The sequence below is a fragment of the Aspergillus brasiliensis genome, assembly GCF_001889945.1.
Source record: "Aspergillus brasiliensis CBS 101740 unplaced genomic scaffold ASPBRscaffold_22, whole genome shotgun sequence".
In the NCBI taxonomy this organism is placed as follows: Eukaryota; Fungi; Ascomycota; class Eurotiomycetes; order Eurotiales; family Aspergillaceae; genus Aspergillus; species Aspergillus brasiliensis.
In genome coordinates this window covers 238,388-255,035 of record NW_027137463.1, presented here as the reverse complement: position 1 = coordinate 255,035, position 16,648 = coordinate 238,388, and the positions used below count along the sequence as shown (strand labels likewise).

Genomic DNA, 16,648 nt, shown 5'->3' with positions numbered 1-16,648 from the left:
CGTTAATAGCATTCTACTATTAATCTATAGTATGTATTAGATCTAAATCTTCTGATTCACCACCAATACCCAATCCACTGGGGGTGATGCACTGCATATACGGTGTGGGAACCCGGTCCTTACATGCCTGTTACGGACCCCTGCTAGTTCACTCGCTACAAGGCGGACTTGTTAAGCAGAAAAGTGCTGATAAAGGCAGCGCTCGGGCAATCAACAACTCTTATCCAGTAAGACCTTGATAAAAAGTAATATTATTATAATTAGTAGTATAATAGCATTGCACTCCCTCTTTCAAGAAATCTAACTAATCAAAGCGTTTGGAGTTCCCATGCCTATATAGTATTCCATTGCAATGTCATTACTCTTCCAGTGTAGAGGGAAGAAAGGGTAGTATTACACAGAGTTACCCGTCGTTCTGAGTTTAGTTTTCGCCTAACGAACATAGCAAAAGATCTCTTGTAAACTAGATCTCATGTGATCACCCGGACATCTGTTAACTGGAATCACTGACCAGGTTGTAGTCCGCGGGAATCATAAGGACACAATGGTGCCTTCTCCTGTAACCTTTCACTGCTCTGGGCCTCTGGCATTCAAATAGTGTAGTGACAACTTAGATCCCTGATGTCACTATAAGACAGTTCCTGGATGCGGAAGTTCCGGATTGGGTTTTTGAGTTTCACCAGAACATGCAAAATGATTCATTACAGTTCACTAGGTGGTTCCATGCTCCACATAAATTGTATATCAACCACTTATCGCCACCTGTCGATAACTGGACTACATGAATATAGGCCACTTAGACGATTAGCTGGCTTTTATTGGGCTTCTGCACGTCATTGGTTACCCGCATTGGCCACGTTGAGCCTCTCAGCCGCGCCGTTCCCTACGAAAATATAAACAAAAGGCGATTGCCACACAAACTCGGTCATCAACTGATCACCCTTCATCAGTCTCCATCATTATCGTCATTATGATGATGATGCGCCGCTCCATCTTGGCCATGGGGTATAATCTCCGACCCGGTCCGCGCAGCGGTCGGATGGCCCTTGGAAGCTCCACGCATCTTCGAGCGCAATCCACCGCCGCGGCTTCTCGCTCACCGAACCCCAAACACCCGGAACCGACGTTAGGGAACTGGAAGATGGCCCCCGTCAACAAGACCAGTTTTCGCACCGTTGAGAAGTTTATTCCGACTGCGTCCATCCCGACGGACGAGGACGTCTCGTGGGACTTGCCCCGCCAGGAGACCTCGTTCGAGGCATTTTCCATCCCCCAGGACCCCAAAAACCCGGATGGCCCTCAGTACAACTGGAAGGAATTCCTCCAGCACACTGACACGGACAGCATCCTGGTGCTGCACCGCAGCCAGGTCCGCTTCGAGGGCTACTACCATGGCCACTCGGCCGCCGACCAGCATATCTACATGTCGGCCTCCAAGTCAATGACGGGACTCTTGGTCGGCATCCTCGCCCAGCAGGGTAAACTGGACCCGACGCGTCCGGTCGAGCACTATCTGCCGCAGCTGGCCGCCACGAGTGCCTATCGGGGCTGCTCGCTGCAGAACTTGATCGATATGCGTGCGGGGGTTTACTATACCGACGACGAAGCGCGTCTGTATGAAGTGGCCATCCACTGGGCCGAGCCCAAGGATACGGATCTGCCTCTCACCATGCGCGACTACTTTGCCCATTACCTCCAGGCGCCCGCCAAGGCGCCGCACGGGGGCACCTTCTGGTACTTTTCGCCCAATATCGACCTACTCGGCCTCGTGCTGGAGGCAGCCACCGGGGAGTCGTTCCCCAGCCTCCTGAGCCGATACCTGTGGCAGCCGATGGGCAGCGCCAGCGATGCGCAAGTCACCGTCGACCGCGGGGGCAGGTCCCGCGCCTCTGGGGGGGTGTGCTCGTCCCTACAGGATCTCGCCCGCGTCGGACAGCTCCTCTTACAGAACGGACGATGGGATTCGCGACAGGTGGTGCCCCCCGAGGTGCTCGAAGACACCTGGAACAACGGAGACCGCCAGGCCTGGAATGATGGCGCCTTCGCACCGCTCTTCGCTCCGGTGTACCAGAATATGTCCTACCGGAATGGCTGGTACGTGGTGCACGACGCGCCCCGCATGATCTTCGCCATGGGCATTCACGGTCAGAATCTGTTTGTGGATCCGGACAATGAGCTGGTGATTGCCAAATTCTCTTCACACCATGAGGAGAGTGATGTCGAGCGCGTGTTGACGACGCACCGTGGAGTAGCAGAAATCCGGCGAGTGTTAACGGAGACTGACTAGCCCGTGAAAAACGAGGAGGGCGTGTATTCCTTCTGCTGTTCTTGTATTGTTAGGAGTTCATACATGTGGGAAATATATATTGCCCGGAAGATACTGGTCACAAGACAGGATATTATAGGGTAGTCTACAGCTAATCTAATTTGGGGGGGCGGCGTCCCTGAATAATCTGCTCGATCACAAAGGCCACTTCTAACAGGCGTTGGTCGCTGAGCGGCCTGCCGAGTATCTCGAGTCCCACCGGCAGGCCGGTAGCCGTAAACCCAATGGGCACTGAGATGGCGGGCCATTGCAACGTACTGGCCAGCATGGCATGCACGGGGAAGGTCGCCCCCATCTGTGGGGTAATCTCCTCCCGGCGCGGAGCTGCCCGTCCTGCGGTCAGAAACACGAGCACTTCGACCCCCGCCTGCTGCAAGTGGGTGGTAATGATGCGATCGAGGGCATCGCGGGCGTTGGACGCTTTGTCGCGGTCCGTCAGGGTCGACGCGTCCATTGCTGCCGCCGGGATTCCGAAGTTGGTGGGCGGGTAGGCGTGATCCTGATAGATCGTCTTCAGACTGGTTCCCACCCTGGTCTGCAAGAAGTCGTCGAGATCCTGTTTACCACGGCTGAGCATGATGGAGGCTTCTGCGAGCGTCGAGGAGAGGCTGGGAATGTCGAGGTCGTGGACGGTGACCGACGCATGCCCGCGCAGACGGGTGAGGACCTGAGTGAAGAGGGCTTTCACGGCTTCATCATCCGCACCCAGCTGGGGCAGATGGCCCAGATGAACGGGGCCCGGGAGGCTATCGGGGAGGAGATGCGCCGCGTAGGAGCCTCCTTTGGGAGCCAGATATAGCGGACTGGTGGGCAGGATGAGCGTGTCGAGTAAGCGCGCGGCGTCGGTGACGGTGCGACACACTGGTCCTACGGTGTCCTGGCAGCCCACAAAGGGAGACACGCCATCCAGGCTGATCAGACCTACGGTGGGCCGCATGCCGACCACGTTACAGAACGAGGAGGGCAGCCGGATGGAGCCCCCCGTGTCGGTCCCCACGCCCACCAGGGCCAGGTTGGCTGCGATCCCCGCGGCGGTGCCGCTGCTGGAACCGCCGGGGTCCCGAGCCAAGTCATAGGGATTCTGGGTCCACGTCGAGACCGTCGAGGCGCTGAAGTAGTCGGTCGCCCAATCCGGCAGCGTGGTCTTCCCCAGAATGATGGCCCCGGCGTCTTGCAGCTGCTTAACTACCTGGGCATCGTCGAGGGGTAGATGTGGGCGCGACACGGTGACCTTGGAACCATAGGTCGTCGCCATCGCACTGGTGTAGATATTGTCCTTCACCAGCACGGGCACCCCATGGAGCGGGCGTAGTGTGCGGGAAGCTCGGAAGGCATCGTCCAGGGCTTCAGCTTCTTGGACCGCATTTGGGTTGAGGACCAGGATGGCATTGAGCCGGGGGTCAACCCGATGGATGCGTGTCAAATAAGCTTGCACTAGCTCCGCAGCATTGTAGTCTCCGCGGTGGAATGCCGTGTGCACGTCGGCGATAGTCAACTCGGACAAATCGATCCGAGGCATCGTAAGGTTGGGGTGTGAGAGCTGGCCCGAAGGAATGCAAGGACTGCCACTGTTGGGCAAGAGGGATAATCGAAGGTCATGCTACTCACGACCTGCGCCGGTTCTAGACATCCCAAATAACTCTTCGTGCGTTTGTCGTGGGCGTCATCGGCGTCAGGTTGCACTCTGGATCTGCGTCCGACTGCGTCCGACTGCGGCGAACGGTAGAGTGAATGGTCCGTCATGAAGCAAGGATGCGATCACCATGATCGCGTGTATCAAACAGCCCTAGTGGACGCGCCGAACGGAGATGGAGTTAAGACGGACCTAACTACTCAAGCTTTCGGAGATAAGGGTTGAAACGCAGAGAAGGTTCATTGTCTGGGTCCGGGGGTTAGCGGATATAAGGACCGCGGTCATGACGTTTGCAGTAAACACCGTCACCCGCAATCCCTTGCAGAGTCTCTCACCACCACCCAAAGGTCCGACTCGCCTACAACCAACTTGCCCCCTTGGGTCGTCTGGCATGAGCAGAGACGATCGTCCCGCAAAGCCAACATGACGTCCGCACGACAACCGACCGGGTGGCTGGACATCCATGGGCATTTCCAAGTCCCCAAGAGCGAGGAGGCCGCCCGCGAAGGCATGAAGGCCTTCCATCAAGCATGCTTCCTGGTGCAAGAGCCCTACCACTGGCAGCCCGACGAGACCCTCCGGTACAATGACACCGCCGGCGTTCAGCTGCAGATGCTCAGCGCGATTCCCCCGGGCCCCGTGGAGGGCCTCCGCCGGTCCAATGACTACGGGGCGCAGATGGTGCGACAGTGGCCAGGTCGATTCGGCTTGCTGGCAGGGCTGCCCACCGACAATCCGGACGCCTGTCTTGAGGAGATCCAGCGGGTGACGGACCGCAACAGTGAGCCCTATCGCATTCCCGCCGACGGGTTTGCCACCTCGACAGTCTACAACGGCGTGTCGCTGGCAGACCCCCGGCTACGGCCGGTGTGGGAGGAGCTCCAAACGCGCCGTGCGGTCGTGCACATCCACCCGAATGCCATGGCGCCGCCGCAGCACGGGCTGCCCGCACCCCTGGTGGAAGTGGCCCTGGATACGACGCGCACCGTGGTGGCGATGCTCTATCAGGGGGTGTTCCGCGACTTCCCGGACATTGTGTTTGTGCTGGGCCACTGCGGCGCCGCGGTGCCGGTCCTTTCAGGTCGCTTGGCCCTCCTGGGCACGGAGAGCTGGGTCCCGAACCCACAGGGGCTCCGTCGTGAGGAGGTCGAGGCGGCGTTGCGTCGTCTCTATGTCGATACGGCCGCGACAGCCAAGACCGGCTTGGCTCCGGCGGTGCGTATGTGTGGCGTGGCACATTGTGTGTATGGGTCGGATTGTGGGGTGCCCTGTTCGACCCCGACCACCATGGAGGAGAATCGGTCGGATGTAAAACGCTTTGAGCAGGAGAATGGCATCCCTCCGGAGACGATTGGCATGAATGGCTGGCAGCTGTTTCCCGCCGCGACGGAGCGGGCCTGCCAGCATCCCTGGACTAAGGGAGGAGTCTAAGCATGTGCCTACGTGATGCTTCTAACTATATAATTGTAATGAGCTATCAATTTTCTATGCTGAGGATAGAGGTCTGTAGAGAGTGCACGTGTCTAGTAAGCATTCTGAATTTAGGATTGTTTTGGACTTTCATACGTGAACTACTTTCATGTGTACTCTCATGTATACTGTCATATATGTAGATGGAGTACGGTCCCAGGAGGAACTAACTGCAGAGGTCCGAGTATTCCACCCTACTCCCTCCCCAGCGAAGCAAGGCCTTCCCTTTCTTTTTTTTACCGCTTCACGGGGGTGAGACTGACAAGCATCTGCTTCTTGTCCCACATCACGTAGGTGCCCTGCTCGTTCCATTCGTAGTCCGGACTCTCCATCCGCAGGTTGAAGTTCCACAACAGCTTGCAGATAATGCAGCGAATCTCCATCCAGGCCAGACTGCGGCCGAGACAGTTGCGCGGACCGAAGCTGAAGGGCCGGTGCGCGCGGGCATCATGCGGGTGGAGGTTGGGCTTCTCGTCGGGGAGCCAGCGCTCGGGGATGAAGCGATCAGGATCGCTGTAGTTGTCGTAGGAGCGGCTCATGGCATATTGGCTGATTTCGACGGCGGTCTAGTTTTCATTCCACCTACGAGTCAGCGATTGGTCCAGGGACAGGGAAGAGAGGGATATATATATATGTATATATATATAAAGAGAGAGAACTGACCCCTCCCGGCAGCCAGTATCCACAGACATATGCCCCCGCGGCCGGAGTCACGCGAGGCAACATGGTCGGGGCGGGGGGACACAGACGGAGGGACTCCTCGATGACGGCATTCAGATAGCGCAGGGGAATGGTGCTGTCGAAGGTGATGTCCGAGTCATGGGCAAACGTGGAGCGAATCTCGTTCTGGAGCCGCTGCAGAGTGGCTGGATTGCGGAGGAGACAGTGCAGGGTGGCGGTCATGCAGGTCGACGTGGTTTCGCTGCCGGCGATGACCAGCACGTTGAAGGTCGAGTCGATTTCGGCGCGACTCATCCCCTTCTTCTCATCCTCATTGTACCGATTGATGTAGGTGAGGAAATCCGGGCGCATGGGGTCGTTACCTCGTGCCAGCCGGCGGCTGACCTTGTCGACGGTGTAACTAAAGTGCTGCTGGCGCTGCTGCATCACGGCCTTGGGGATGGTCAGCCCAACCAGGAACCGCAGCCCCGGGATCAGCTGGCTGGCCCCAAAGAGAATGATTTTCCGAAAGTTCGACAGCAGCACTTTGATCCAAGGGTGATACTCGCCCTTCTCCAGACAGCCAAACGATTCGCCGAATTCCAACTCGCCCGTGATGTCGAAGGTGGTGTACTGCAACCAGTCATTGATGTTGATCGCCTGCCGCCCGTCGGCCAGCGGGCGCAAGCGCTCAATGAGCAGGTTGAAGAAGACCTGGATCATGGGCTCCTGGGACTTGAGCGCCCGCTCGGAAAAGGCGTGCGAGAGCAGATGGCGAATGCGAGCATGGTCGCTGTTGCTGGCGGAGAGGATGTGATGCACGCCATTCAAGGCCGGTTGATACCAGACGGGGTTGCGGGGGAAGGCCCGGTCGCCGCCGTGATGGCCATAGATATCCTGCCACGCTTGCGGATCGGTAAAGGAGACCTCGTTGGCCGCCAGGCGCACCACGGGGCCATAGCGCTCGTGCAGGGCCCGCACCGAGTGGATGAATTGGCCCGTGGTGATGCTGCGGAAGTAGGGAATCCGGCTGATGATCCACCATTTAGGGCCCGGAATTCGGGCCAGTGGATGGAAATAGAGCGTGTAGATCACCCAGCAACCCAGAGACTAGAAGAACGCGCACAGCCCAATTTTAGAGGTTTGGTCGATCTCATATCCGAAAATTCAAAAGCATCGGGCGGGACCCATCCTTACCACTAGCGCGGCCAGTATGAGGCCCTTGGCATTGGCCAACATTGTTTGGAACAGTCCCACCTCCATGATGAATGCCTTAGCCGTCTGTTTTCGAATTTCGTCCTCACTCGCTCTTCCAGAAGCGGAGGGCGAGAGTGCGCTGGGTCTGCTCTTTTTGAGACGCCATCCGGTCTCGTCGATCTCTGACGGTCTTCGATCTGGGCTATAGGTATGCATGCATATGCACTTATGCATACCCAATCCCCAGCCCAGTCATTCCTCGGCGCTGTCGGCTGCGTCGGCGTTTCGGACGCATGGTGATAGGGCCACCCTAGAACCAGGCTGGACTAGGCAAGGGAGGGATCGACAAGCGCGATCGTCTGCTGCATGTGCTCAGGCCCGTTCGCCTTCTGCCAGATCCCCTCTCTCTTGGTCACTGCGTCCGGTCCTTTGGGCCCTTAACTCCGCTATGTCCGTTCCTCCGCTGTGGAGGTTGAAGCTGAGACTCAATTTCCCTATTCCGTCTCCTGGCTATAAAGAGGCAGACAGCTTAAAAGAACCACCCTCGCAAGGCCGTAACATCTGTATCTAATCCCAATTCCCATTATAATCACCCGAACTCTCTTCGTATCATCATCTCATCGTATCATCATCTCATCATATCATCATGTCTACCTACGGCACCCGCGACCGTATCTTGCGTCTGCGCATCGCCCACTACAAGACCGAGGACAAGACGGAAGCTGAAGCCCACAAGTTCGGCACTCAATTCGCCGAAAAGGCCGCCCGTTTGCACGAAAAGCATGGCATTTGGGGATACGCTCAGGTAGGATTTCTTCCTCCTCCCCCCCCTAATCATAATAAACTGTCCTCGACTGAACTCTTCCCTGCAGGTCTACACCCCGGAGAAGACCCGCAAGGTCGTCGAAGCCATGAATCAGAAGGCCAACCGGGGATGGGTAATAGACGATCATGACTTTGCCGTGGAATTCTACTTCAAGACCCTCGAGGACCTCTCCAAGGTCAGTCGGGACCCGGAATTCCACGCTCTGCAGGCGGAGGAGGTGCCCTACATTTCCAAGCACCATGTGGTCACCAGTCTCGGCTGGGTCGAGACCTTTGTCGAGCACGGCAAGGTGGTGCACATCGAGAACGGGAAGTCGACCTACGGAACCTTCGAGGAGATGCAGGAGATTACCATGGATCCCAACTACCGCAAGCCCGCGGACGGTACCAACAACTCGCAGTAAGCGGACGACTCGACGAGGGAGAGTTAGCATGCCCGCGTAACTCAGCTAGCCTACACAAATCATATGTTAACTGTGACCCAATCTCACATCCCTCGTTTTCTGGTCTTCCAAGACCGACCGTAGGCCGGATCCGGGTAGAATGGTCGATCACGCAGCCTGGCAAGGCGTTGAGACAATAGACAATAGACAATGAGCCTCGTGCTTCCGCGAGCGGAATGAAGAGCCGTCAAGTGCGTCGGGGTTCCATGGGTTCGTAGCATGCTTGGATCGGCGAGCGAAGCTTGAGTGAATGGTGGGCGGGACGGGAAACAAATCACGTACAGTGCCAATAACTGACCACAGCCTGGTACGCGGTTTGTCTCTCACATCTTCAGTTTACATTATACAGTTAAAGAGCGTAACTCGACTACTGTAATCTCGAATCAACATGCTACTACTGATGATAATGGGCACAACATTCACATCGAATTAAATGGCATTAGAGAATGCAGCTGGCGGGGACTGAAACAATCCTGTCACTAGAGCTACGGGAGAGAAGTGAGGAGAAGAAATGAGAGAAAGAAAAGAAAAAAAGAAAAAAAGTAGGTCTCTCAGAAAGCGAAAGAGTTAATACAGAAGAGGCAAGAATTGACACAACAAGGCTATGATGCATGCGGGTTAGGAGGGCGCGGTGTAGACGAGGCGTCCGGGCTCGAGGTGGACTGGCTGGACTCCGCATTCCCATTGCTATCCCCTGCGGTCTTCTTCTCCTGGTCCCGACGACGCATCCCGTAGTCGGATTTCACCGAGGTGCGCAAGGGGACCTCCTTCTCCAGGAGCGTGAGCAGGAAGCAGAGACCCGCAAAGGCTGTGGCGGTGGCCCACACAATACGGAGGGCGTCAACATAGACGCTGACCACATCATCGCGGATGTCGGCGGGCAGGGATCGAATGTAGGAGCTCGACACATGCGAGTAGGCCGATCCACTGCCCAGGGTGCGTCGCACATCGGGATCACTCACGCGTTTGTACAGATTGGTCTGGATCTGAGAGTTGAAAATCGCACCCGGGATGGCCACCCCCCAGATGCCGCCGTACGCTCGCAAAAAGCCCCAGGTCGCCGTCGCGGGGGCCACCTGCGTGTCCTGCAATGGGGCCTGCACGGCGGGCAGCAAGGTCGACATGATCATGCCCGTGCCCACCGCGGTGATGATCTGGAAGATGACATACTCCGCCATGGACGAGTGCTGATCCAGGCGGATGAACAGCCCGGTGCCCAGGGTGATCAGCATGAACGCCACACTGTGGATGGGCTTGTACCGGCCCCACCGGGTGAGCAGATTGCCAAAGAGCATGGCGATCGGCAGACTGGTAATCACAAACGGAAGGAGTAAGACGCCACTGCGCTCGGGGGAGACGAGGCGGACGCCCTGGAAGTAGATGGGCAGGAAGTAGATGGTCCAGAAGGACAGCAGGAACTGACAGAACGAACAGAAGAGGACAATGGAGGTGGTCCGGTTGCTGACGAGGATCCGCGTGGGCAAGGTCGGCTCCTTGCAGAAGCGGGTGCTCTCGTAGAAGTGAAAGAAACCGGTGCCCGCAAAGCCCACCAGCAAGGGCACCAGCACATGCCAGGAGCGCCAGCTATACTTGGAGCCGCCCCAGGAGAGGGCAATGAGGATGGAGGTAACCGAGGCGATCAGAATGGCATTGCCGACAAAGTCGATCCGGCTCACCTTCTGTCGCACCGTGAGTCGCCGCTGGAAATGCACCTGCAGAAAGAAGTACAGCAAGACGAGGGCGGCGCCGGCGATGGGTAAGTTGATGTAGAACACCCAGCGCCAGGTGGTGTTGTCGACCAGCGCGCCGCCAATAAACGGGCCCAGCGAGGTCCCCAGCGAGAAGGTGGTGAAGATGATGGCCATGAACTTGCCTCGTTCGCGCACCGACACCAAGTCACTAATGACCAACTGCGTCATGAGACTGATGCCGCCGCCACCGGCGCCTTGAATGACTCGCCCGACCAGCAGCATGGCTGAGCTGCTGGCACCGCCGCTGATGCCACTGCCCAACGCAAATATTGCCACGGCCCCGATCAGCAGCCAGCGCCGGCCGAACACTTGCGCCAATTGGCCATACAGGGGTTGGAATGCGGTGCTGTGGGTGTGTGTGAGACTCTTGTTCAGGATGAGATGTCCAGCGGCAGTTCATAGGGTGTAGGAGAGGGGGGGGGGAGGGGTAAACTTACAAAGTTAAGAAGTAGCCATTGACAAACCAAATGTACAGATCGCCCGAGTGGAGCTCATCCACAATCGAGGGCAGGGCAGTCGACACGACCGTAGACTCTAGCGCTGACAGTAATGTAGCCACACATAGCGGAGGGAAAATGGCCCAAAACCGCCAATCTCGCCGGGGAGGATCGGACGGTGGTGGTGGTGGTGCTGGAGGGGCGGGAGCATTGGGGGCGGACTCCTTTTCACTCGACATTCTGGCTCGGTGTGTCTTGCGGAGAGGAGGAGAGAGTAGTTGGATAGTTCCAGGTGCGCAGGTGCCCGTGCAGGGGTTCCCAGGTGTCTTTATTCGGGAGAAAGAAGGGGGAAACACACTGGGGTGACTGGCGTAAATGGTGACGGGCCCTCCCCATGCCAGCTAGGGTTGCCCATCATTCTCCAGGTTCGGAGTTAAAGGGGCTTTAAGACCGCCCCCTCCGACAGCCTCGAATTAGAGTTGTTTTGAGAGGCTCTCCACCAGACGATCTTCGGCCAGTTAGTCAGACGGTGACCCATGGATGCATTCTTCCTCCAACATGACCGCTTGATGATCGTCTCGACTCCAGCGCCAGCAAGGGTGGGTGTGATCTTGCGATTCATGCCCCGAATTGATGCTGACTGCCCTGCCCCCCTTGCCTCGTCCCTCCGTCCACTCGGCGCGGATAGTTCCGTGTCTTGTCCCTTGCTCTAGTCCTGGTGTACCCCCTCGTGTTATATTTTAGACATGACATGAACACGTAGTTAGTTTGAGTCTATTTGCTTTTTTTTCTTAACTTCTAATCCCAGGGTTATCACGAGATATATAAAGATTAGGGAGGTAACAAGGACATTTCTGCCAGTTCCTTCGCTGTAGTAGAAGTCATTTCATGTTCCCTTGTCCAGAGGGGGTTATACCAAGGTCTGCATGTACATAGGCTCGGGCTACATGAGCATTTGATTCATGACTCTCACTCGATCTCTTCCTCTCTCACTCACTCTCACTATAGGCCTTCTTGGCGTGCATATTGGGTCGTCTGGCAACATCCTGTAGTTGTCATCCTCTTCGATGGATCATCATCTCACCTACGGGGTGCTGACGACCACGTCTCTGAACTGCCTGCTGCTAGACAGATGTTAGAGCTGCTTTAGGGTTCTGGTGGCTTGGCCAAGAGCAGTAAGGCTCGTCTGACATTCCCTCAGCTCGCTGAAGATTCAGCCACCCCCTTCTCTGGGAATCTCGCTTCCCTTATTAATCCTTGGTCGTCTCACAAATGTAGGCCAAGATGGGGCGCGCGGCGGTTTCCTTTTGCTGGCTCCTGAGATGACCAACTTAACCACCACGTCGAAGATTCGGCGGGCATGCGATCGGTGCCATACCCAGAAGTTGCGCTGTATCCGGTCCGAACATGAGAGTGTCTGTGTCCGATGTGCTCGCGCCGGCCTCGTCTGCGTCTTCAGTCCGCCGACCCGGCATCGCAGATCGCCCAGCGAAGCCAAGAGGCTTGGGTGTTCTCAAGCTTTGAATAGCGCCGTCCATCCGACGAGGTCGGGCGCCCTGTGGTCCCCCGATTCGTCCACCCTGCTGGAACTCGACCCCTCCGCCACGCCTCTTCCTTCAGGGCTGACAGGCCCGAAACCGGCGGGGATACTCGACCCCTTGCCCACCGCAACATCCGACCCCTTTACCCCAGTGGATGGGTTCAATTGGGACCATCTGCTGAACACCTCCCCCCCGATAGCCCTCGTGGATCTCACCCCCGGCGAGCTGGCCTTGACCACCACCACCTTTTCGACCTCGGCCTCCCCCTTATCGCCTATCCATCCTCTCCAGACCTCGCCAGCCTCACGCATACCCCTGCAGCCGCACCGTAGCCCTCCCGAGCCCACTGCCCTGCCAACCCGCACCGAATGGGTGGCTGAGCTCGGCCGTCTCAACGTCACCCTCCTCACACACGCCCAGCAGATTGCCCACCGACAGCCACGAGGAACGCCATCAACGTCCTCGCCCACCTCAGCCACCGACCATGACTTCCAGGAGGACCGACCGACCTTCGCCGTGGACCAAACCTTCCTGTTGTCTCAGCAGCTCATTGACCTCCTGAGCCAGCAGGACGCCCTGGCCGCCACCGGGGCCCCCACGCAGAGCCCGCCTCCGGGCCCACCGCAGCTGCCTCGTGCACTACGCAGCCTGGACCCGGCGTCTATCCTGCTCGTGCTCTCGTGCCACCTGCGGGTGCTGGACAGCTATAGCCAGATGTTTGCCCACATTCAAGCATGGCAGGAGCACGGTCCCTCCTCCTCCCTCCCCGCTACGGGGATCGGGCTCCCCGCCCTCAACATCGGCGCCTTCTCCCTCCCGGCCTCCTCCCCGCGGCTGCAGATCGCCGTCATTCTACAGCTCGCGGAGCAACTGCTTGGTCGGCTGCGCGAGATGGTCTTGCTCCCGGATGTGCCGCCACCGGCAGCCGCCCGCAGCTTGTGCCATGAGATGGGCGCCAGTCACCATTCGACGGCGATGCATGAGGTGGTGTCCATCACTCTCCAGGCCATCAGTGCGCGGGAGCTCGGGATGACCAAGACGATATCTTGGATTAAGCGGTCATTGCAGGAGAGTTAGCCCCCAAAAGGGGGGGCCTTCGCGTGTGCCCTACACGATATAGATTTACCTTGTCCCCTTTGGGATGGACGATGCCACCGGCCGTGGGTGTTCGTGTCGGACTAATGACCTAATGATCACTGTTGTGGCACATGCACTATGAGACACTCTGGTGTCTTGTCCGTAGCAAGCGTTGCTCCGCATTTGAACTCTCCTGATGCTGGCGACTGCTCTAGACGACAGGATGAAGCGCATTATATATAGCTCGCGTGCATACTAGAATACCGGATCTTTTGTAGGGTGTTATCCGAATCGGCGTTAGGCAAGGTCCGGGGATATCTCCAACGGATCCACATCTTCCATATTTTCTACTTTGCTATGATACCAGCATACCCGCTGTCTGATTTGCGGCTGCTTGGAAATTTGGGGGGAGGGGGGTCAGTCGGGAGTATCGGAGTTAGTAAAAAGGCAAGGGGCTCGAACAATAAATCTACACAGCCACTATGGCTTGGCTTTCCTGAACAATTTGCTCATCAAGGGGTGAAGATTTTGTTGCGCACGTAGACACGTTATTTGGCTGGTCTAGCATGAGTGGATGCCAGTGTTGGCGTAAGCAACTATGCCATAGAAACGAATTGTTTATAAGAGTCTAGATTCTAGCCGAGAGGTGGAGGATCTGTTTATTTTAGGATAATTCATCAATGGAAATGATTTGGAAATCTTGGTGCTGGGTAAGGGGCACCACCTACATAGCTGCGATATATATATAAGCGGCTGTATTAGGTTAATTGAATATATTATCACTACTACTACTACTACTACTACTACTACTACTACTACTACTCGCATAGAGTTATAAGAATGCGATGAGGGTAAATAGATATATGGGACTTGAGTCTAGATCAAACAGGTCATATTATTACTATATGGGCACAAGCCCTATAAGTCAATGAACTGCTACGGACTATAACTGAACAGTATGCTACCTAGTCGTTAAAGGATCAAGAAGTCAATGCATCACACGATCCAATCCGATTGCAGGATAATTCTACTGCAGCCACCGTTCTCCCATCTCGCGCAGTTTGTACTTCTCTAACTTCCCACTAGCCGTCAACGGCAACCGGTCGACTGCAAAGACATGCTTTGGCACCATGGCCGCCGGACATTTCTGGCGTACCCACGCCCGTAGCTCCTCCGGCGACGTCTCCACGCGCAACACCACAAACGCGGCCGGCACCTCCCCGTAAATGGCATCCGCCAGCCCAACGACGCCCACATTGGCCACCTGCGGATGGGTCAGCAAGGTATCCTCGATCTCGCCGGGGTAGATGTTCTCCCCGCCGCGGATGATGATGTCCTTGATGCGCCCGGTGATGCGGATGGTGCCGTCCACCCCCATAGTCGCCTCATCCCCCGTGCGCAGCCAGATGCGTTTCCGCTGCGTCTGCGGATCGATTTCTTCCTCGTCCACCAGCAGGGTCCGGGCTGTCTCCTCTGGCGCATCCCAGTAACCGGCCATCACGGCGTAACCGCTGATTTGCAGCTCCCCGCGCTGGTTGTCCCCGCGGGGGAGTGTGCGCGTGGGATTGTTGCGGTCCGCAATGCGGATCGCCGTGTGCGGCAGCACCTGACCGACGGACGTGAGACGTTTGTCAAGGCAGTCCAGAACGCCCGTCATGCACACGATGGGCGAGGCTTCGGTGAGGCCGTAGCAGTTGGTTAATCCGGAAAGATTCATGTGTTGGTGGAGTCGAAGGCGCAGGCTAGGGGCGATGGGGCTGCCACCAATAATGCCTGTGCGTAGGTGTCGAAGGGCTGACTTTTGGATGAATCTGTACGCTGATGTGTTAGACTCGCGGGGGAGGTGATGGATCAAGGATAGGAGGAACAAGGTTGGGGGGGGCAGGGGGCAGTTTGGGTACTTGCCCTTGTGACATCAGGTCGAGTTCCATCAGAAACATTGTTGGGACACCGTACAATACGGTGGCATTATGCTCAGCAATACTTTGGAGGGTGGCCCGCGCATCGAAGCTGGGGGATGGCAGCAGGAGAGTCGCCCGGTGAATCATGGCAGTCAGGAGGCCAAGGACCAGGCCAAAGCAGTGGTGCAGCGGCGGGGGACAGCAGACGACCTCTCCGGCAGACAGTTCCATGCCTTGGCCCACCAGGTAGGCGTTGTTCAAAATGTTGCGATGCGTCAGGCATACGGCCTTCGGGGCGGAGGTCGTACCGGACGTGAACTGCAGATTGGCCACGTCCTCGGCGCCCAGGTGGTCTTGCGGTGGCAGCCGCTGGCTGCCGTGCGCGAGGATGAGGGCCTCATAGTCGGCGGTGACGGGGAGTGCGGTGACATCGACCCGACCTCCAGAGTTGTCAATGAGGAGCAGGTGCTGCAGAGAAGGGACGGTGGTGGAGAGGGAGGTGGGATCGGAACTGGTCGCGATCTCCTGCAGCAACTCGCTCGTCAGGCGCGGGTCTTTGTGCGGTAATTTGATCTCGGTGCTGGTAATGAAGCAGCGCGCGGTGATGTGGTTCAAGGCATGGATAACCTGCCCAGGAAGGTAGCCAGGGTTGAGGGGGGTCAGAATGGCCCCCAATTTGAAGCAGGCGTAGGCAATCTAGACCGGCAGGCGACAGAGATGTTAGGGCTGATTCGGCACTCAGTCTCTTGTACATCAACCGCGATGACTTACCACGGCGTATTCGATCCCATTCCCCAGACTGAGGGCCACTCGGTCCCCAGCCCGGATACCGAGCTCGATCAGTCCCAAAGCGAAGGCATCACTCTGCGCGTGCAACTCTCCATAGGTGATGTGACGGGTGCCGCTATGTATGGCGATCTGGTCGGGAGATGCGCTTACCACTCTCCGGAAACACTCGCCGATTGGCTGTTCCAGGAGAGGAATCTATCAAATACAGGAACGATTAGATTCGACAGGGTTCATCACAAAGAGTGCTGGTACAGACACACCTGGGTCGAACCATCCGTGCGGGCTAAGGTCTGTGTTTCGAGAAGGAAAGGCATGGTGGTGGGAGCTCTCCGTCGTGGCCGTGGCCCGGTTCAACGTTGCCCTTTTTCATTGTTTCGCACGCCAAAAAGATGGAAGCCCAAACCAGTTTCCCGCGGAGTCAGGGGGAAGATGATTCCCTCGCAGCTGGGCTTGCATATTGTAAGCTTCGGCTCACCGAAAATGATCGGCTGCCGACGTGGTCAGCTCCCGATGCGCCATCGGCGATTGCGATGCTTCGTCCTGCATGAATGATCGTCTTCCGGGGAATGCTGGCATTAGCCTCATCCCACGACAGAGG

General features: G+C 57.1%; 8 protein-coding genes across 8 annotated transcripts; 4 read left to right on the top strand and 4 right to left on the bottom strand.

Moving 5' to 3' along the window:
• Positions 1 to 772: 772 nt before the first annotated feature.
• ASPBRDRAFT_49174 (serine hydrolase domain-containing protein) lies at positions 773 to 2,539 on the top strand (the record flags this gene model as incomplete). The annotated part of the gene is made up of 1 exon (XM_067626267.1): positions 773 to 2,539. A coding segment is annotated over exon 1 (1,142 nt), but the record flags the coding sequence as incomplete, so codon positions are not given.
• Positions 2,418 to 3,845, bottom strand: ASPBRDRAFT_138510 (amidase; the record flags this gene model as incomplete). The annotated part of the gene is made up of 1 exon (XM_067618999.1): positions 2,418 to 3,845. One exon carries the CDS (start codon positions 3,843 to 3,845, stop codon positions 2,418 to 2,420), a length of 1,428 nt encoding a protein of 475 aa, XP_067473536.1.
• A 537-nt stretch (positions 3,846 to 4,382) lies between these two features.
• On the top strand, positions 4,383 to 5,390 carry ASPBRDRAFT_35316 (amidohydrolase family protein; the record flags this gene model as incomplete). The annotated part of the gene is made up of 1 exon (XM_067623335.1): positions 4,383 to 5,390. The coding sequence occupies one exon, from the start codon at positions 4,383 to 4,385 to the stop codon at positions 5,388 to 5,390; it is 1,008 nt and encodes a 335-aa protein (XP_067473535.1).
• A 275-nt stretch (positions 5,391 to 5,665) lies between these two features.
• Positions 5,666 to 7,581, bottom strand: ASPBRDRAFT_201185 (cytochrome P450; the record flags this gene model as incomplete). The annotated part of the gene is made up of 4 exons (XM_067621514.1): positions 5,666 to 5,995; positions 6,093 to 7,199; positions 7,287 to 7,488; positions 7,523 to 7,581. 4 exons carry the CDS (start codon positions 7,579 to 7,581, stop codon positions 5,666 to 5,668), a joined length of 1,698 nt encoding a protein of 565 aa, XP_067473534.1.
• ASPBRDRAFT_164061 (uncharacterized protein) lies at positions 7,540 to 8,965 on the top strand. The gene is made up of 2 exons (XM_067619524.1): positions 7,540 to 8,091; positions 8,159 to 8,965. The coding sequence occupies exons 1-2, from the start codon at positions 7,933 to 7,935 to the stop codon at positions 8,513 to 8,515; spliced, it is 516 nt and encodes a 171-aa protein (XP_067473533.1). The 5' UTR covers positions 7,540 to 7,932; the 3' UTR covers positions 8,516 to 8,965.
• Positions 8,966 to 9,156: 191 nt separating this feature from the next.
• Positions 9,157 to 10,981, bottom strand: ASPBRDRAFT_138423 (MDR family MFS transporter; the record flags this gene model as incomplete). Its single annotated transcript, XM_067618994.1, has 2 exons — positions 9,157 to 10,651; positions 10,743 to 10,981. The coding sequence occupies 2 exons, from the start codon at positions 10,979 to 10,981 to the stop codon at positions 9,157 to 9,159; spliced, it is 1,734 nt and encodes a 577-aa protein (XP_067473532.1).
• Positions 10,982 to 12,064: 1,083 nt separating this feature from the next.
• On the top strand, positions 12,065 to 13,360 carry fumR (Zn(II)2Cys6 domain-containing transcription factor fumR; the record flags this gene model as incomplete). Its single annotated transcript, XM_067619002.1, has 1 exon — positions 12,065 to 13,360. The coding sequence occupies one exon, from the start codon at positions 12,065 to 12,067 to the stop codon at positions 13,358 to 13,360; it is 1,296 nt and encodes a 431-aa protein (XP_067473531.1).
• Positions 13,361 to 14,225: 865 nt separating this feature from the next.
• On the bottom strand, positions 14,226 to 16,453 carry ASPBRDRAFT_49169 (uncharacterized protein). Its single transcript, XM_067626265.1, has 4 exons — positions 16,311 to 16,453; positions 16,033 to 16,245; positions 15,266 to 15,957; positions 14,226 to 15,171 (listed from the first exon to the last, which is right to left on the bottom strand). The coding sequence occupies exons 1-4, from the start codon at positions 16,362 to 16,364 to the stop codon at positions 14,388 to 14,390; spliced, it is 1,743 nt and encodes a 580-aa protein (XP_067473530.1). The 5' UTR covers positions 16,365 to 16,453; the 3' UTR covers positions 14,226 to 14,387.
• Between the last annotated feature and the right edge of the window lie 195 nt (positions 16,454 to 16,648).

Bases quoted from the DNA above. Each gene is read 5' to 3' on its own strand.
- ASPBRDRAFT_164061 (XM_067619524.1), top strand. From the start codon at position 7,933: ATGTCTACCTACGGCACCCGCGACCGTATCTTGCGTCTGCGCATCGCC. The intron at 8,092-8,158 runs GTAGGATTTCTT...TCTTCCCTGCAG, and splicing joins GCATTTGGGGATACGCTCAG to GTCTACACCCCGGAGAAGAC.
- ASPBRDRAFT_49169 (XM_067626265.1), bottom strand. From the start codon at position 16,364: ATGCCTTTCCTTCTCGAAACACAGACCTTAGCCCGCACGGATGGTTCG. The intron at 16,246-16,310 runs GTGTGTCTGTAC...TGTATTTGATAG, and splicing joins GCACGGATGGTTCGACCCAG to ATTCCTCTCCTGGAACAGCC. The intron at 15,958-16,032 runs GTAAGTCATCGC...CTGCCGGTCTAG, and splicing joins ATGGGATCGAATACGCCGTG to ATTGCCTACGCCTGCTTCAA.